Raw genomic sequence first — 18,887 nt, forward strand, 5'->3', positions numbered from 1 at the left:
AACCACAGCAGCAGGACTCGGCCCCAGCGGACGCCGCCAGCAGAGCTCAGGCCGCAGCAGCCCCTCGCGACCTTCGGCGTGACCGTGACCGTGGGGCAGTGGGGGCAGAGGAGGCCCCGGGTGCAGCTCCAGGCTCTGCGGCAGGAGCTCCGGCGTGAAGACCCCGTCCCTCCGTCCCTCCCGTCCCTTCTCCGACCACAGCCAGAGGCCTCGCCTGCGGCGACGTGGCCCCAACAGGCCTTCCTCGAGGACCCCAGAACCACAGCAGAGAGAAAGCGTCCGTCAGACACGGGACAAAACTATCAAAGGAAGATGTTTTATTTTCAAGTTTCTATGGAGATGTTACAAACGATGCAGACTGAAAAGAAAAAAACATTTAAAAATTTTAAACTACCATTTTAAAATAAAAATATGATTAGGTAAAATAATAAATAATGACATCCCGTGACACTTTTTGAGATGAAGGTGTGTCGCGTGCCTCGGCTGCAGGGACCCTCGCCCCAGCCCCGGCCCGGCCGCCAGGCTGCACGCCCACCCGGCATTCTAATGATGTAGGAATGAAAGGGACACACCATCCAAATCTTGACTTTATTTTTTAATATAAAAAATGCAACTTTGGAAACCCACCCTACCTTTTCCCCTAACATAATGCTTTACCTCTTAAAAATAAAAATAAAGTACTAATTCTATATACATCACGTGTACCATACAAAAATGTATCCAAAGTTTCTATTGCTACCAAAGTGTTCTAAATTAAACAAGTTACAGAAAGCCCCTCATTGTAAACAAAAGATTACAAGTTACAAAATCAAAGAACACACAGCCAGAGTCATTTATACAACCAACACATCCTGCTCCCGAAGCAAGTTGAATTTTTATGTGCCTGTATAAAAATGCATATCAATATACTTCTGCAAATTTATCTTTCATTATAAAGCAAATGAATACACTTTCTACAATAAATAATCCGCTGGGAGGCACACCCGTGGGAGGCTGGAGCGGACAGGCGGAGGCTGGCGAGTGGTCGAGGCTGGCGAGGCCCAGGGGAGGCGCCTGCCCCAGCCCTCACGGGGGCGGCGGAGTGTTTTTGGTGATTTGCAAGTGATGCACGCGGCATAAATTTATTCTCCACCTCTTTCCACAAAGTACCATTCAAAATAATGTCATTTTCTTTCTTAAAATACACATTTGTCATTGTAAATTTACATCCCATCTATTAAATAAGTGGTACTCTGTGTAAAGAGTATGATTTACAAAATTATTAAACATTCAAAAGTCTTTAAAAAAAAAAAAAACAAGAAAAAAACCAGCTACAGATCAAAGAAAGTGACGCCGGCAGCGCCCTCTGGAGTGACCTGTGAGGGGCACAGAGCTGCACTCCGGGGACGCGCCCACGCCATTCACAGAGCGCCCAGACGGGGATGATTTCATAGAAAACTGGGAAATAAAACCTCCCCCTCCCTGGGAGAAAGAATTAAACTACACCTAAAAATCAGAATAAGTTAAGTGGTGAACAATATACAGTATGTACAGCGTATCGACACTATGGACAAGGCCACGGCCGCGTCAGTCTATGTCGCTGAGGTCGCTGGCCGGCTCCCCGTGCACGCGGCTCAGGTGGTTCATGGCGCGGTCGAAGGCGATCCTCACCGCCTTCCGGATGCTGGAGTTCCTCCCCTCCATCATCTTCAACTTGTCTATCGTCTCGTCAATGCCGAGGGGAACCATCTTGGACTTCGGGAGCCACTGCCTTTGAAGGAAGAGAATGGACCGTGAGGCGGCGCAAGTGTCAACCTGCCCCTCGGCCACCGCGCACACACCCAGCCCCACGCCGTCGGGCACGTCAGGCCAAGCGGCGTCTGGGACAGCGCGCGAGCACGGCACCGGCAGTCGCCTCCTCTCCTCGGCGTCACTTCCCGGGGGACCGCTGCAACCCTCCGCCGTCCATGCCACGCCTGGGTGGCCACCAAGGGGCACACACACGCGACGACGGGCACACACACACACACACACGCGACAACGGGCACACACACACACAGACATACGCTCGACACATGCACTCGCACGGCAAGGGGTGGAGGGCAGGGCCACGGGTCCAGAAGACCCACTGCGCCACAGGGAACCCAGCAGGGGGGCGGCCCGGGTCAGCAGGAAGAAGAGAAAGCTGGGGGCAGGGGGCAGCAAGACACACAAACCCAATGCAGCCGCACGGGACACTGCGGCCGGCTCCCCACCGAGCAGCTTCGGGCACAGAAAGGGCCGCAGTGCAGAGGGCAGAGGAGCCTGGCGCCAGAAGGGCGGGGGGCGGCTCCCGCGTGCGCTCAGGTCAGGGTCTGGACCGCGGCACGTCGAGGGCCGAGGCAAGGGCACCCCCTGGCAGAGCGCAGGGGTCCGGGAGCCCGTGTGAGGCCCGTCGGGACCACATGGACCCACACAGGACCCGGCGGGCACTCACCAGCTTCTCTTGTTGTCGAAGAACAGGACAAGGAAGAGCTTTTCATCCGCCTTGGTCTGCATGTGCTCGCCGATCTTCAGCACGTCCAGCGGCGGGGCCGGGATGGTGACCCCGTTGTGGTGGCCAGGCACACGCGGCATCTTGGGGTCGATGATCTGCCGAGGGAGGACACGGGGTCACGGCAGAGCCCTTGCACCCCGTGCCCTGGAGCAGGCCAGGGCCTGGCGAGAGGAGGGTCTGAAGGAACTCCGCCCACACCCCGACACCCCCCGTGTGTGTCTCTCGGCAGGTGGTCACAGGATGCCTGTCCCAAGGGCCCGGGGACACGGCCACGCGGCTCGGCGCCCCCGCCCCACTGGCTCCGCGGCTCACCAGGGCCGGGTACGAGGGGTAGCCGCTGCACTTGGCCCACACGACCTTCAGAGGCTCAAGGACAGAGGCCGCAGCGTCAGTTGAAATCCACATGCTGTTCTGACCAACTTCTGAGAAGAGGGAGGGAGAGAAGGGAGTCAGAAGGGCAGGGCCCCCGGGACCCAACACGCTGCACAGCTGAGGCCGCCCCAGGGCGGCAAGACGGGCCTGGGGGTGCGCCCGGCCCGGCCTGAGGGCGCGAGAGCCCGGGGAAGGCAGAGGGCCGGCTCAGCGCCCGCCGTGGTGCTCAGGGCCTCCACACCCGCCCTCAAGCCGCGACACCGCGTCGCCCTGCACCCCACCCCTCCCCCAGCTCCAAGGCCTCCGGCCCCCGGGTCCCCAGCATCTCCCGCTCCGCGCACGAGGCGGCGGCGGGCGTGGACGCACCGGCCGCGATCCGGGCTGCCTTGGCGTAGTTCCCGTTCTCGATGCAGGAGATCAGCGCGCTGCGGTCCTCCAGCGTGTGCCTGCGGACCAGGGCGGGCTTGCCCCGGCCGCACGGGGGCGCGCTAAAGCTTCAGGAGGGAAAGAGGGGCCCGTCAGAGCCCGGCCGCGGGCCCTGCACGAGGGGAGGCGGAGAGGGGTCAGGAGGGAAGGGAGACGGCAGGGCCGTGCTGGCCACCTTGTCTTTTTGGGCCACACCGCGTGGGATCTTAGTTCCCTGAGCAGGGATCAATCCCAGGCCCGGCAGTGAGAGTCCTAACCACTGGACCACCAGGGAATTCCCAGCCACCATCTTGGTAAAGGCAAGACTCAGCAGGAAAAACCAAGTGTAGACGTGACTCGTGCATTCGCCACTCGAGTTAGACTTGTATGGGGTTTGCCTTCCCACTTCCGGGGAAGTTCTACAAAGCAGGTGACTGCGGAGCCCCCCGCGGGCGGGCGGGTGGCTCGGGGCGGGGCCCACCTGGCGTCGCAGAGCGGGCTGCTGCTGGAGGAGGCGCTGGACTCGGAGGCGCAGCGGCGGCGGGGCGCGGCCGTCCTCCCCGGGGCGCCGCCCGGCCGCTCCTCCTGCTCGCTGCGCGCGGCCCCGAAGCCGTTGGCGAGACCTGCAACACAGGCGCGCACGCGGCCCTGAGCTCGGCTCGCGGGGCCGGCGCCCGCGCCCCCGCCCTCTAGCCCGGGGACGCCGCCAGACAAACGCGCCCTGCCCGCCCCAGCACCCAGCACGCTCAGAACACGGGACGGGGCACGGGGGGCGCCGGACGGAGATGACAAGCCACGGCCAAGTCAGCGCACACTGGTCTCCAGAAGGCGCTCTTAAAAAACAGGCCCCACAAAGGCAAGGAGGGCCTCCCGCGACTCCTTCCTGGACGGTCCACGCCCGCCGACAGAGGCCCCAAGTCCGGGCGGGGGCCCGGGGGGGTGGGGGGAGGGAGGGGAGCCGCGGGCTTCTGGGGGGTCAGCACGTCCATGTCCAAGGAAAACCTTCTTTCAAAACAAAGCACTAGCAGGAACCCCAAAAAACGCTCGCGACCCCCTGAAACCCAAGACGAGCGTCTCGTTCACGTGGCCGCCCTGTGTCCAGACGCCACGGAGACCCTCAGCACCAAGGCACACGGGTGAGGACGCGCCACCAGGGGGCCAGAACTCACGGGGGTCCGAACACCCAAGCAGCCCAACAAACCAACGGCTTCACCTTAGCACCTGAGAAGCGTTTTAATCGAGGCAAATCACAAAACCCAAACCACACATCCCGCCCCCGAAAAGCCTGACGCCAGCAGGAAGCAGGACGGACACCCCAGGTCAGAAGGTGCCGCAAGCCGCAGCCTGTGTCCGGCGCCGCCAGGCCCGGCCCGGCCCCTCGGGGTGCGACAGCCGCAGGGGAAGGCGTGTTTTTTCCCCAGAAAAGAATCCCATTCCTCGTGCTTCAAAATTTTTTAAAATCCATTTCTGCAAAACATTTTTTTTTGAAGTAGTTAGCCAGATTACAGGGTTTTCTCTTCTGCTTCACGTTACTTTCCGGTAAACAAAGGGAGGCGAGTACACCTAGACAGACGGCCGCTGCTGAGCACAAATGCAGAACAGAGCACGCTCTGCTGCTCCTGAAGAGAACGAAGCCCCCAGCTCTCCTGACGTGAGCCACTCAGACGTCCTGCTCCGGCTCCGCCAGACTCGACGCCACCGGCTACAGGAAAAGCTTAGCGTTTTCCGTTTCAGACCTAATTCGTGTTTGTAAGCAGTACCTGCAGACAGCGGCGGGTGCTGTACTCATTTTCGGAACCTCGGGAAGGCAGGCCCGTGAAACGGAGCGGCTGGGCCAAGGCTGTGGGGCAGAACCACGGCCGCTTCTCGTGGTCCCAGCCCGTGGGGCCCAGGTCCGCCAGGAGGGGCCGCGCTCACGCAGGCGCACGCCCAGCACCAGCGGGGCTACAAGACCCCACCTGTACCCCCCGGGGAGGCCCCAGGACAGCACCCGACACTGGGCCAGGTCCAGAGGCACCGTGCGGCGGCAGCCCAGGGGTCAAGGACACGCAGCCACCAAGCTGCTCCAAGCACAGCCGGCGGGGACGGCCTCCCCCTGCGCCCAACCTCCCGCCGGCAAAGCGGGCTGCCCGTCCACCTCTCCTGGCAGAGCAGGAAGAGGGGCCCTAGAAGGTGACGGGGAGCCTGCCTCACTGCCTGTGCCAGGTGCCCGGCGCCTGGGAAGAGCTGGGGCGAGCGGTGCACGGGGCCTGCCATCCGCGACCCCCCATCCCAAGGCAGGAGGCGGCACCCAGGAAGGGCAGGGCGCCCGTCACAGGACGCGCGTGGTGAAGGTCAGACGAAGGACGGGCCTCCTGACTGCGGAGAAAGGAGAGGGGAGACCGGCCCCGGCTCCAGGGCACCGAGCAAGGCTGCACTCATGTCGTCCCCAGGGAGACGGCACAGACATCACCCACATGGCATGCATGGTGACAAGTGACACCAGGGGGAGAAGATCCAGAAGTGAGGAGTCCTCAACTGGGAAACAAGAGGACATGCACGTCTCCCTAAGGACTCAGAGGACACACGCCCCCAGGGTGACCAGCTAGTCACATACGGTTTTCCCCGTGTCACCCACTGAGCAGCAAACAAGCCCAAGGGCATGAGACTGCGGGGCCAGAGCAGGGCCAGGCTCCGCAAGCCACCCCACGCCACCCAGAGGCCTGCAGGGACCTGCAATGACACTCAGTAGGCCAGGGTCACAGGCCTGCACAGGGGCGGGCCCAGAGCCACAGGCAGGCACAGGTGCCCCCGCAGTGCCTCCAAGAGCCAGGTTAGTGCCCGGCGAAAAGTGCCTTCAGGGACAGGCCAACGCCCCCCAGACACGAGCTGCACCCCCAGAGCCCCTGGGAATCAGGGCTGACGCCTCGGGCGATAGAGGAGGCACCCCGGAGTCTAAACTCCCTTCTCTGCCCCAAAGGAGAACACGCCGAGCGGGGAGTCCCGGCCCAGCCGCAGCTCAAGGCCGTCCAGGCGCCCCCGGGCCTTCCAAAACGCGGGTCGGCGTGGCTGTGGCGACCTACATCCTGAATGCCTCGCACCCGCCGGGTGGCAAGAAGCCTCCAGGTGCTCCCACAGGGGTGCCGGGCACCCGAGGTCCACCCCGCCACGCCCTCGCCGGGCCGTGACGACCTCCTGGACGGCAGCCCAGCAAGAGGCACAGCGACAGGAGCGGCTGCGCTCCCCGCCAGCCACACGGTGTGGACGCAAGGGCTCCCCTCACACGACACAGGGTCAGGGCCAGCAGGCACAGGGACTGCGGCCGGCCTCTCGGAGCAGGGGACACGCCTGTTACTCTGGTTACAAGTTTTTATTTTTACTGTTGGCAACAGAATTGTTTTTATGCGTTTTTCCACCTTTCAATAAAAACACAGAAGCACGTCAAGTAAGATCCCAACACCCTGCTTTTGCCCAGACCGGCTCCAAGAAGACGCAGAAGCGTGGAAGGCTCGCCAGGACACCCAGCACGGGACGCCCCCAGGCCCGCAGCCAAGACGTCCGCTCGTGGCGACCAGAGACAGAACTGTGCCTCCCCGAGGGCCCCGGGGACGAGCGGGAGGAGGAGCCAGAGGAGAGACAAGCGAAGGGAGGGCGGGCCCGGCGGGAGCCAGGAGGCGCTAACGGCAGGCAGCAAGGGGAGACGGGGCTGACGCCACGTGGTCCGGCACCGTGTGCGGCCTGCACAGTCCTTCCCGAGCCCAGGGCCCAACCCAGAACCCCTGGTCATCTCAGACCGGTCCTGTGCCGGCCGAGGGGGGCTCAGAAGCTCTGTCCACGTGAGCCATCTGCAGACGCAGCAGCCTCTCCAGGCACCTCGGCCCGAGGCTTCCTTCCGCATCGCCACCCTACCCACGGGGAGGCCGAGCGACGTCCCAGCCAGCTGGAGGACGGGCGCCGGACCTGGCACCTGCGGGCGTCTGGCTGACTGACAGAGGGGCGGGAGGGGTGGGGCACGGCTCCTCCGAGGGCTGGGGTTTGTGTTTCTGTTAGGAGGGCGGCTGAACGGACGCGTCCAACGTCATCCCCAAGAACTGGGTGAAATGCAAGGGTGCAGGGATCCTTCTGCGTTCCAAAATGACCGCGTAGCAGAACTCCAGTCCAAGGTGAGCGAAAGAAAATAATTAGGATCCAAAGAGTGAACTACCCAGCATGTTAGTAGTTAAAATGAGAACCTGGAACACAGCGAACATTTAGTCGGACTGCAGGCCCCGCAGAGCAGCCTCCTGCCGGAGCAGCCTGCAGACTCGGCGAGAGGCGCAAGCGCACACGGCCCACCACGCGCACGACCGGAGCCACGCGCAGGCATCGCAAGCGAGGAGACGGGCAACGCGGTGCCCTGGCCTGGGGCCCACGAGCCAGCGGTCACAGAAGGAAGCCGGGAGACACGCAGGCCCTGGCGGCACGGCTCCAGGAGGAGCAGCCAGCGTGCCGCCGCCGCCCGCGGGTGCTTCCGGGCAGAGGCCTGAGTGCCCGGAAGGGACAAGGCGGGGCTCACCCTAACCTGGAGGCCTTGCAGCACACTGCGGACACCCGCGGGCTCCCTACGAGGCAGAGCACGCAGACGGACCCTTGGAAGACAGAAGGTTCGGAATACCCCAAGTCCCGAGACTGCAAAGACTGCCGCTCGGGGCGAGAGACCTGGCCGCGGAGCCCACGACATGCCCGGGCGACGGGCCAGCCGAGGGCCGAGCAGACCCTGCGGACTCACCGCACACCACCGAAGGCACCGCCACCCTGGAACGGGAAGCAAAGGGCTCCGCCTGAGCCAGGCCACAGGGGCCGACGCCTCGGACGCGTCCCGGCCCTCATACAAGGCCTGCGGGAAACTCCTCCCGGCCTCGACCATCACCACTGAGTACCTGCAAAATCCTCGGCTCAGACGCGGAAACCGGAAGGAGGGGACGTGATTTTCTACAAGGGACCTTCGGTGAGGGAGTCCAAGAGGCCCCCGAAAGCCCAACGGTTGAAGGCCCACGGAGGGGCAACGGTTCCAGAAGAACAGCCGGGCGGCAAGGGCCACGTCGGGGCCTGGCAGCCCACCCCCCGGACACCAGCTTCGCCGGGGGCCCTTGACCGCAGTGCCCTGCGCAAGCTGCACCAGAACACGACGCCCTGACTCGCCTCCCGGTGCAGATGCCGGGACCCTCCAGTGTGCTTGAAAACCAAGCCCAGAGTCTTGCGCTAAACTCGGCCGAGAAAGGCCCCAGGGTAGTTAAGGAGCCCCGAGCACTGGCACAGGCTCCGTCTGTATCTGAATCCTGGACACACTCAAGCAGCTGGCAGTGCTCAGAAATGAAGTTTTAACAAATTATCAAAAAACACCAACTTGGGGCTTCCCTGGTGGCGCAGTGGTTGAGAGTCTGCCTGCCAATGCAGGGGACATGGGTTCGAGCCCTGGTCCGGGAAGATCCCACATGCCGCGGAGCAACTAGGCCCGTGAGCCACAACTACTGAGCCCGCGCGTCTGGAGCCTGTGCTCCGCAACAAGAGAGGCCGCGATAGTGAGAGGCCCGCGCACCGCGATGAAGAGTGGCCCCCGCTTGCCGCAACTAGAGAAAGCCCTCGCACAGAAACGAAGACCCAACACAGCCAAAAATAAATAAATTTAAAAAAAAAAAAACACCAACTTGATGTTGATCCATCAGCTAAAAGCACAAAAGTGTAACGTTTCAATAAAACTAATTGTATGTGCAAAAGTGTACTGTGGAAGAACAGTCTGTCTGTCGAGGGGCAGGCGACACACCTCCCCGTAAGCCGGGCTGGAGCCGTCCCCTCCAGGGTGGACGCCCGGGACCGAGCCACCCCAGCCGGCCCCACGAACCTGTGGCTCAAACTCAGTCAAGCGCCGAAGGAGGAGACGCACTTCTCTGTCTGGATGTGGCAGACGGACCAGCAGCAGACACAAGCCGGCTCTGGTCCACGTCCAGGACCAAAGGAAGCTCAGACCGCCCCCAGGAGACAGCCCCGCGGGCCCGCCGCCGTGGAGGGGCGCGGAGGACAAACGGCTAGGTTACCAGCACAGAAACCCCTTGCCTCCCGGCGGGAAGGCTGGAAACAGGCTTTGAAAGAGCAGAAAGTTGCCTCCTGCAAACACAGCTAGAGGGAAATTCCTGACTCTAACGTGGACGTAGCACGTGGACGTCTGGGTGAGTTAATTAGACAAACTTAAGCCATAAAAGCTTAGTAGTAAATGAGAAACACTTTCAAGTGTTATCTCAGCAGGAGATAGCCCATCGTGCGTGTACCAACCAAGCCACACAGGACGGCGAGAAAATGTCAAAGTACGCTTTAAGCAAGTGGGGGACGCGCCGCGTTTAGCCCAGACCCTGTGGGCCTCAGAAGGGAGGCCCGCAGGACGCCCGCCGCCACCCGCGGCACCTGGACCCGCCCACACGCACAGCACGGCGAGGCACCAGCCACGCTCGGGGGCCCGCCTGGGTCTAGACTCTCCAAGGGCAGGGACAAGCAGGGCCCCCGCCCCCCCCCCCCAAGGTGGCGCCACCTCAGACCTATGATTCAGGGCTTTTCAAGGAAAAACACCATCTGTCTTCTTACGCGGACAACAAAGTGCAAAGCACCGAAGCTGCTGGCACACCCCCCGCCGCCCCCACCCACCCCCCCACCCCGCCCCGAGACAGAACGCGGCGGCCGGCGCGGCATTTACCTGTGTCCAGGCGCTTTCCCGGGGACCCCTCCTCCACCTCGGAGTCGCCGCAGGTGCTTCGCGACCTTTTTCTTGGCTGCAGAAGAGTCTCCAACCTCGGAAGGACTACAGACAAAAAGGTTTTGGTCCCTAGCTGAGGAGAAGTTGGCTGGGTTTCAGTGTTCTTGGCAGACTTTGGGGGGCTTACACTTTTCGATTTGCAGAAGAGAACAGAAGTGCGTCTGTTTACATCGCTTGATGGCTCCGCCACCGCGGAGGCCGCCGCCGGCGCATCGCCACTACTGGCGAGGGTGGGCTCTGGAGGGTGTCCGATTACCAGTGCGCTCTGAGTGCAAGTGCTATGTGATTCATTACCAAATGTGACTCTTTTGAATAGTTTACTCTGCTCTGGGTTGAGTTCTACTGGTTTGAGGGTTGGTGGTTCTGAATTAGTCTCCGAGTTTGAAGGAAGAGGTAATGCATCTGATGGTTCAAGTTTAGGGGGAGATTTATCTCCTGAAAAAATTATAAATAAAGTGATTTTTGAAAACTGATAATTATAAAGTCTATTATAAAACTTACTATAAATGTGAAGTCCACCAAAATACTAATTCAATTAAGGAAACACAGCATCACACATAACTGTCTGCAAGCAGCCGCGGGTTACCCTGTGTGCGCTTCCCTAACACCGAGGCCGTGGCGCCTGGCGCCCAGGTGTCCAGAGTTACCCTCTGAAGACAACCGTGAGGACCACCGCACATGCGCCAGCATCAAGACATCATTCGAGTTCATGACAGTTTCTGCAATCAACATTCACTTACCTTGAGGAAGAAAAATATTTCACGTAACTAAGGGGTTCTAAGCGGGCATTCCCACAGTCCTGACCTGGTCCACAAGGTTAGCAGACAGAAGGAAACAGCACGTAAATCTGATTTCTGACCAGGGCATTCTAAGTCGATGTCAAAAGCAGGGAGTGGTGAGTGGCTGAGAACGACCCAGGAGAGCAGGAAAACTTCCCACTCGGTCCTCAGACACGCTAACTTCTGTGCCGCCTCCAGGAACGTGACAACCTAAGTTCTTTCCTCTAAGTCTGACTTTAAACACCAAAACACAATCTTCGGACAAAGACTATTTTAACCTCTTAAGAAAGGCTTTTAAAAATTACTAAGGTAGAAACAAGAAGCCTGAGAGCCAGCGTGTTAGCCCCAGGCCCCGGGAGGCTGGAGAAGGCTCTCCAGGGAGGGCGGGGCTGGCCGGCGGGCACACCCTCTGGGATAAGCCCCCGAGGTCTCTCTCTAGGCGCGGCTGATACTGGCTTCAGGATGTACCACACAGAGCAAGAAGGACACTAAGCAGTACGTATCGTCACCAAGTACAGTTTCTATTCTATGGAACCTGCAAATCTCCCCAAAACCGCCTGGAATACATAAGGTTAATGTTTTAAATCCGAAGTCATTTTGACACTGAAAAGCTACACAACTTCTAAGGTTCGTTTATGTCTCCGAGCAAATGTTTCGAGAATTCTGCCAACTTATGGTGAGGAGAGCCAGCCAGGCTCGGAGCCAAGGAGGGTGGCACCGAACTGCAGGAGCGCTCTGCCCAGGCAGCTGTGGTCAGGCTCTGCCCCAGAGGGGCCTTCGCTTTCAAACGCCACTCAAAGCCTGTTAAGGCATGTGACAGCGACTCAGAAAGTGAGCGGAGAGCCTCTCCTGGACCAAAAGCTGTTAGAAAGGTCAGTTTCAGAAGGAGACACTGACTCATCTTGTGCGTGTGCGCAAACACCAGGGTGCGAGTCCCACTGACGGCGCTCGGCTGGTGAGGCAGCTCCCCCGCCCTCCGTTCGTCACCACGTGGGAACACTGACCAGACCGCCGGGAGGCTTCCTGTCCCTCACTAGGAACGCCAAGGGCATCTTCCCAGGGGTGGGGCCCTCCTCCCTCCCTTCCCGGCAGGGGCCTCCTCTTCCCCCACCACCCCCCGCCCCCAGACCCACAGGGGCTCTCGTGCTGACCTGACACCAAGGTGTCAGCATCCGCCGCAGCCTCGGCAGGCGGGGGACGCGGAGATGGCAGCGCTGCCCCCCGCCAGGCCCCCCCACTCAGCACGCAGGCCAGGCGACCTCAGGCCCCACCCCCAGGCTTGGCCGCTCCCGCTGCGGCAGCCGCCGCCCCGCCCCCCCCAGGCGCCCACAGCCCTGGCCACGCCCACGAGGCCCCGGACCACGTGGTCCACGGCGGACCGCGCCCACACCCAGCCCGTGCCAGCCGCGGGGGAGGGGGGGCTCATCAGAGGGGCCACCCGACCCTCCTCCTCCACGAAGGCTACACTGTGGCACAGGGTCCTGCCATCTGCCGGGGCAGCTCACAGAGGCATGTCCCCAGCCTCTGGGGGCCGCGCAGTTGCAAAGTGGGTGTCAAGGACAGAAGCTGCTCAGGTGACCTGGTGCAAACCACCCCCACCACCAGCTACAGGCCCCTCGCAGGCCACCGGCCCCAAGCCTCAGTGTCCTCGTCCGTCAGATTAGAACACACAGCACGGCAACCACTGACCCCGCCGCACTCGCCGCGCACAGAGCAGGTGCCAAGCGGGGCCCTGGGGGGGGCGGGGGGGGAGGTGCACACGGAGCCGACACGAGACCGCAAGTCCCTGTACAGTCACTGGCTGCGAACAATCACACGCCACTGAAATGCTCGTGAAAACCGCTCGATTAACTTCTAGAACAAACGCTCTTCGTCCGTGGCATAAACGAATGCAGAGCACCTGAAATAATCCTGTTCACAGGAGCTCACCACGCACAGAACCGCCCGGCGGCTCCACTCGGGGTGCCCCACCTGCCCCACTGCTCCGGGGAGTCTGCGGGGCAGCTTCTCCGCCGTCCACACCCCTGGCGCCAACCCGCCCAAGAGACGCTTCCAAACCGAAGCCACAAACGGCCTGGGACCCAGCGAGGCACCTGTCTGGACACGGTGCCACCGACCCTCCCGAGTCAGGGGCCCCCGTCCTCACTCGAGCGTGACCGCGCCATCCAGCCTCAGCTGCGCTGACCCTGGCAGCCCCTCTGGAGCCTCCAGGGAAGGAGACGGGCGCAGTCTTGAAACAGCGGAGACAGGACTCGAACCCGAGCCTGGACCAAAACCCCGACAGCTAGAGGCAGATGCCCCTTGGCGACTCAGGCCCACGGCCTCGGCCACGCCGTCCTCACTGCCCTGCCCCCCGCTGCTCGACGGAAACCTCGCCGTGTGTAAAACTGACGACCCAGGCACGAGGCTTCCCGGCTGAAGGCCCCAGACCAGCACCACACAGACGGCGGGCAGAGTCCGCGGGCGCCCGCCCCAAGCTGCGCGCAGCCCCACGCCCGCCGCCCCTGGCACCTGACGCCGGCGTCTCCTCCCTGCTTGAGTTTCCAACGGAAACCCCGTGAACATCAAATCACAACTAAGACCGCGTTTGATGTTGAGAAATCACTGCTCTTTCAAGCGTGATGGATTGATACTGTGGTCGTGAGTCTTTCAGAAGATTCTTGAGTTTTGCCCCAGGACCGTGATCCCCAGTACGCGTTTCTACACTCGTTCACAATGGCTGCTTCCGCCGCCTCCACCAACCTCTGTGTCATCCACACGACCCCAGCCCCACTGTCTGCAGGCCACGCCGCCGCTTCACGGGGGGCGCCCCCCACCTTCCCTGACAAGCCCGGCTGTTTCTCCTCTCCACCCACACCTCTCCTTCCACGTGTCACTCTTAACCAGCACGGCTCCAGGCCTCCCTGCTCACGTCTGCCGCGCCTGCACCTGCTTCCTCCAACGTGGGCCAGCCCCACAGAACAGCGAGAGGGCCCGCCGGGGACGCCCGCCCAGTGGGAGAGCTCAGAAGCTGATGGCGGACCGACCCGTCGACACGTTCTCCCCCCAACCCACTCTTTTGCACAAGAAGAGAAACACATGCCCTCAGCCGGAGGGGCAGCTCGGGCAGCAGGAAGGAGCCGGCTGGGAGGCAAGCAGGCGCCCACGCCAGAACCCACGCTCCAGGCCCACCCTGCACCCCGAGGACCCCTGAAGGCACAGAAGGGGGCACAGCCTGGGAACCCAGGTAGGTCCGGCTGTCGAAGGTCCCCTGGAGCAAGAGCTCCTCAGAACCAGACCCCCAACAGGCAGGGCCGGCGAGGTGGCAGCAGGGAGGCTCCCCCAGACTCTACGGACTGAACGTAACTCCCGTCACCCAGGAGCAGCTGCAGAGGCTGCAGCTGACAGCGCAGCCACGCACACAGAGCGGCCAGCGCGAGGAAAAGGCTGCAGAGCGACTCAGGGTCGCTCCCTGAGGGAGGAGAAAGCTCAGGGCTCCAGGTCCTTCCTGCCCCACCGCCGCCTCAGGCAACTGGATACAAAAGGAAGGGGACACGCAGGACTCTGCTCGGCCAGAGGGACGCCCAGCGCCAGCCCACCGCCCACTCACGGGCGCTCCTGCAGAAGCACACGCGGTCACCGCCAGGACGTGGCAGATCCGCAAGGCTGGCACCCGTCCACAGCACACCACAGTTCTTTTAAAAAGATAAGCTGTAAAACAACTTGGCGTCTGGTTTTATTAACGTTTTTGTTATTCTTATCTGGACGCGGTGGGGAAAAAAATCAGGAAGACCGTAAAACAGCTGCCAACTGCTGTGTTGGCAGGGAGTCTGACTCCACGGCCTGTGTCGCCGCCTGAAACATGCTGACCCTCAGCTGAGGCAAGGAGGGCTGGAGGGGAGGGCCCTCGGCCCGCCCTAGAGCTCCAGCCCCTGGAGGGCACCTCCCAGAGCCAGGGCTGAACTGGCGTCCACGGCCCATCCTGCCGGGGAGGGGCTCCTCTGGGCGCGCGTCCGGCCCAGGCCTGTGCCCCACACGTTTGGCCCACGACGGAGCACGGGAGGGACCTTCGCACCCCCCAGGCCCTCCGCCCTCCCAGGAGCGTGTCGGTGAGAGGGCTGAGCGCAGCCGCGCGGGTCACCAGGCACCCGGTGAAACGACTCTGCTCCACTTTCCTGACCCGACACACAGTCGTGCCCCCCGTCACTCTCCAACCACCCTGGCAAGGCTGTGGACGACCTAAACGGTGCTCTTGAAATAGTTTTCCAGAACCAAGTTGAGAAAAAACTCTCATTCCACGCCTAGACTTTGTTAGTGCCCAAATGCGGCGCGGACGGCACGGACGGCCTGGCGTTTGCCCGGAGGTTTCCGAGCGCTCCTGGCCCGCGCCCCCGAGCGTGCTTACCTTCCTCCCCGGTCTCCTGCCCCAGCTGAGCACCGTCCTCTTCAAAGCCTGCAGTACCTGACTCGGCGGCCGGGGGCTGGCTGTGCTGCTGGCTCAGCTTGTTGCGAAGGACGGCGATCTCCTTCTTCAGCAGCTTGGCTCGCTTGCTCCGCGACCCGCTGGACTTCATGGCGCACGTGAGGTCCAGCATGTCCAGCAGCTCCCTCAGCTGCTCCTCCAGGACCAGGTGGGCCCTGTTGGCCGGGTTCAGCAACCTGTCCACTGGAAGCAGAGGCACGGCCATCAGAAGCCTCAGACCACCCTGCCAGCCCCCACCTGCGCGCGGCGCCCACGAGGGCAGGGGCGGCGCCCAGGGACACCGAGCCCTCCTGCTGAGACCAGCCGCCCACGCCGAGCGAGGACTCCACGAAAGGGCCCGAGGGGGGTGTGGACTCCCCTCGGGCGCCAGCGTGGGGCGGCTGCGCATGGCGCCTGGTGTCTGAGCTCAAGTCTCGGGCCCAGGCTGTTGTGTGGCTTTTTTAAAACTGGGCTGCAAGATTCACAGATAATTTGGAGTTTGGGGCCTATTTACTACAAAAATCGCTAGCAATTTCCATTTCAGCCAAACACCAAAATTCATAAAGCACAGATTATCTTAAATCAGTGAGAAGCGGCTAAGAAACAAAAAGAGTCTACAGAAGCCCCTGCAGATAAAACTGGGACAAAAACGGCAGCGCGGTCGTCCAGACAAAGGAACACACCTCCCTCCACAGGCAAACCTTTTACTAAAGCACCGCCTCGCCCATGAGAGGAACGAGACGACACTATAGGCAAACAAAGCAGAAAGCATCCCGACAAAACCCCGCAGGTAAGAAGGTTCGCGGAAGCAGAAGGCACGTCACTTGCGGAGCCTCACCACGGCGTCGGGTCCGCCCTCGTGCCACCCCAGTGCTGAGGAAGGAGCGGGTTAGACTCCGCATCCCTCACTCTGTCCTCAGTGAGACCTGGGCGCCGAGGCACACGCAAGCACTCGCAGCGGCCCGCCCGGCCGTTTCCTGCAAGGCCCGACCTCCGCAGCCCCGCGCCCCGCGCCCCGCGCCCCAGCCCGCCCGGGGCTCCTGTGGGGGCAGAGCCGTGCAGCAAGGCAGCAGCTTCCAACGGTCGGACGAGTCAGCGGACGGCAGGCCCCCCAAGGCCACGGCGCAACGAGTGCACCGCCGGGGAGAGGGCCCCGTGCCTGCGCCCCGCTCGCTTCCAAGCACAGCGACAGCCTTGCTCTGGCCACAGACGCCCTCCCAAGTCCGTCAGGGCCCATGTGGGCCCAAGGCCCCGGCTACACTGCTTCCTGGTCTGTATCAGGCCGACCTAGGCCGTCCTGCTCGGGGCCACGGGCCACGCCTCTCTCTCAAGTGGGCCTCTGAAACGTGGCTGCCCTGAACAGAGATGCGCTGAGTGTAAAATACACACTACACGGCAAAGAGAAAATGAGAAGCCAGTGAAGGCAATCCTCTGTAATTTTCATGTCGTTTACACGTTAAAATCACCATACCGACACACAGTGGCTTAAAAATACGTTACTAAAATAAGTTTCGCCTCTTTTCCGCTTTTTCACGAGGCCACTAAGAAACCTCAAATCTGCGTGTGGCTCCCATCCCCTCTCTCCTGGGCCCACCCGCGCGGCGTCCGCGGGGGGAGCACCGCCTGTCCCCGGACAGCCACGCTTACCGTCGTCCCAGGAGAAAGGCCGCCGGGGGGCCGCGGGGGGCCGCTCGGGCAGGTGCATGCCTGAGGCCTGCTCGAAGCCGACGCCGTCTGCCTGGCGCCTGGCCTGCCGGAGCACCGCGCCGCCCTGGTCGCGCAGCCGCACGGCCGCCCGGTAGAACACCGTGTCCTTGGCGTTGTACTTCATGCAGTTGTCCACGATGAGGTCAAAGTCCTCCTCCAGCTCCCCGAGGGTCCGGTACCCTTGCGCTTCTAACCGCTTCCGCATCGTGGCAAAGTCCATAGGGTGTTTAATGTGATCCAGATAATCCGGAACCTGATTCCAGGCAAGAAAACAGCCGTTTACAGACAAAACAGGATTCATTCATGTTACACAACCAGCACACCTGCCACGTAAGGCAGCCACACGTGCACATACACACGTGAACACACCCACACATACGCACAGTGCTCACACAGTACCAAGTGGCAGCAGTGAGACACACCCAACTGACGCCTGGGTCCTTCCAAGGACCCTCCCAGCCAAGGCCCCTGAAGTACAAACGCAGGAACCCGGCCCCGGGCCGGGCAGACACGCACTGGGAAGGGCTCTTTCTCCGTCCCTTTGGTCACCGCAGACGTGAGGAAGGACGGGGAGCACGCACGAGGGCGAGGACACCCACCTCCTTCAGGCTCACTGGCTGGGCAAATATCCGGGCCGGGTCCTTCTCCTGCAGCTGGTCCAGCACGGAGCGCAGCAGCACGGTGAGCGGGGTCAGCCGCAGCTCCAGGGCCATCTGCTCCACCTTCACCTGGGGGCCAGCGCACGCGGTCTCAGGGCCCGAGGGGACCCTCCCGCCCAGAAGCCGCTTCCTGCCTCAAGGGCTCACCACCGCCCCCTGGCCGACGGCGCCCCTTCCTGCCCGTGCTTCCCGGGACCGCACTGAACACCAACCGCCCTACGCCAGCCAGCCTCTTTTCAGACAGAGGTCAGTGCCACCCCCCAAAGCCACCCGCACCCAGGGTGACGGTCACCCGGCCTGCACCCCTCACCAGGGAGGACGGCTTGGAGGAGGCAGGGGGCAAGGATTGCGGGCCCAGGGGACCGGGGGCTGCAGCCCCGCCCCCGGACGCCCCGCCCCCGGACGCCCCGCCCCCGCGGCCTCACCTGCTCCCGCTTGAGCTTCTCGCGCTTGCGCAGGAGCTCAATGAGCAGGCGCGCGCGCTCCAGGTCGTGCCGCAGCCGCTGCCAGTACTTCAGCTTCTCTTTGGCAGCTTGAATCTCCTCGTCGTTTTCTCTCTGAGGAGAGGAATGGAGTCGGCCTCGTCCCCCACACAGACCCGCCGAGGAAGGGCTCCACGGCCCAGGAGAAAGCAGAGCACAGCACGCCCGGCCCAGGCGCCACCTCCCCAGCGTCTCAGCCCCGCGCACGTCCTTCCTGGGGACACGCGTGCGCACCCTGCCAGCCCACCTCCAGGCCAGCGCTGGCGGGGAGGGATGGCGCGGAGCAGCGAGGGCTGGGGACCAAGGCGTGCCAGTGGAGAGACCTGGCCGCCCGGGCAGCGCGCCCCCCCCGGCGGCCTCGGCTAGGGCGCTCCCAAGACCCTCGCCCAGCCAGGCCGCCCGGCCCCCCACGCGCACATCCTCACTTCCTTCCCGCCCCAGGCGCCTTCTGCGCAGGCGCTGAGGCCCTCAGTACGCCCGTCCCCAGCCCCAGGCGCCCACCCTCTACCGCCTGCGCCTGCCACCACCAGGAAGCGCACGTGCCCAGGCTCAGCCCACCCTGTGCCGAGTCCACAGCTCCAGGAGGAAGGGGCAGTCAGGCTCCCCACCTCCTTCCCACGCCAGCCCCGCTAAGGCTCCCAGCGGGTGTCTGGGGCCCTCCCGATGACAGCAGCCCCGAAGCCGAGTCCGACTCTATGCACGGGGCGCCCCTTCCCTGCTGCCGTCGTGGACACACGCACTTCCAGCCTCAGCTGAGGTAGCGC

The 18,887-nt window shown here is 62.6% G+C and overlaps 1 protein-coding gene across 10 annotated transcripts in view; it reads right to left on the bottom strand.

Moving 5' to 3' along the window:
* Positions 1 to 582: 582 nt before the first annotated feature.
* Positions 583 to 18,887, bottom strand: part of BRD1 (bromodomain containing 1) — a 36,673-nt gene continuing 18,368 nt past the window's right edge. For 2 of the 10 annotated variants that reach the window (XM_036865591.1, XM_036865590.1), the window contains exons 4-13: positions 18,067 to 18,198; positions 17,582 to 17,710; positions 16,923 to 17,235; positions 15,219 to 15,479; positions 9,996 to 10,490; positions 3,774 to 3,915; positions 3,254 to 3,381; positions 2,828 to 2,937; positions 2,456 to 2,610; positions 583 to 1,750 (exon numbers count right to left, since the gene is read on the bottom strand). In XM_036865591.1, the coding sequence (XP_036721486.1) occupies positions 1,567 to 1,750; positions 2,456 to 2,610; positions 2,828 to 2,937; positions 3,254 to 3,381; positions 3,774 to 3,915; positions 9,996 to 10,490; positions 15,219 to 15,479; positions 16,923 to 17,235; positions 17,582 to 17,710; positions 18,067 to 18,198 (2,049 nt within the window). In that variant the 3' untranslated portion in view covers positions 583 to 1,566. Of the gene's footprint in view, positions 1,751 to 2,455; positions 2,611 to 2,827; positions 2,938 to 3,253; positions 3,382 to 3,773; positions 3,916 to 9,995; positions 10,491 to 15,218; positions 15,480 to 16,922; positions 17,236 to 17,581; positions 17,711 to 18,066; positions 18,199 to 18,887 lie in introns of those variants that run through there. The other 8 variants (XM_036865593.1, XM_036865589.1, XM_036865592.1 and 5 more) reach the window with 8 other exon arrangements.

Source organism: Balaenoptera musculus, chromosome 10, assembly GCF_009873245.2.
Source record: "Balaenoptera musculus isolate JJ_BM4_2016_0621 chromosome 10, mBalMus1.pri.v3, whole genome shotgun sequence".
Classification (NCBI taxonomy): Eukaryota; Metazoa; Chordata; class Mammalia; order Artiodactyla; family Balaenopteridae; genus Balaenoptera; species Balaenoptera musculus.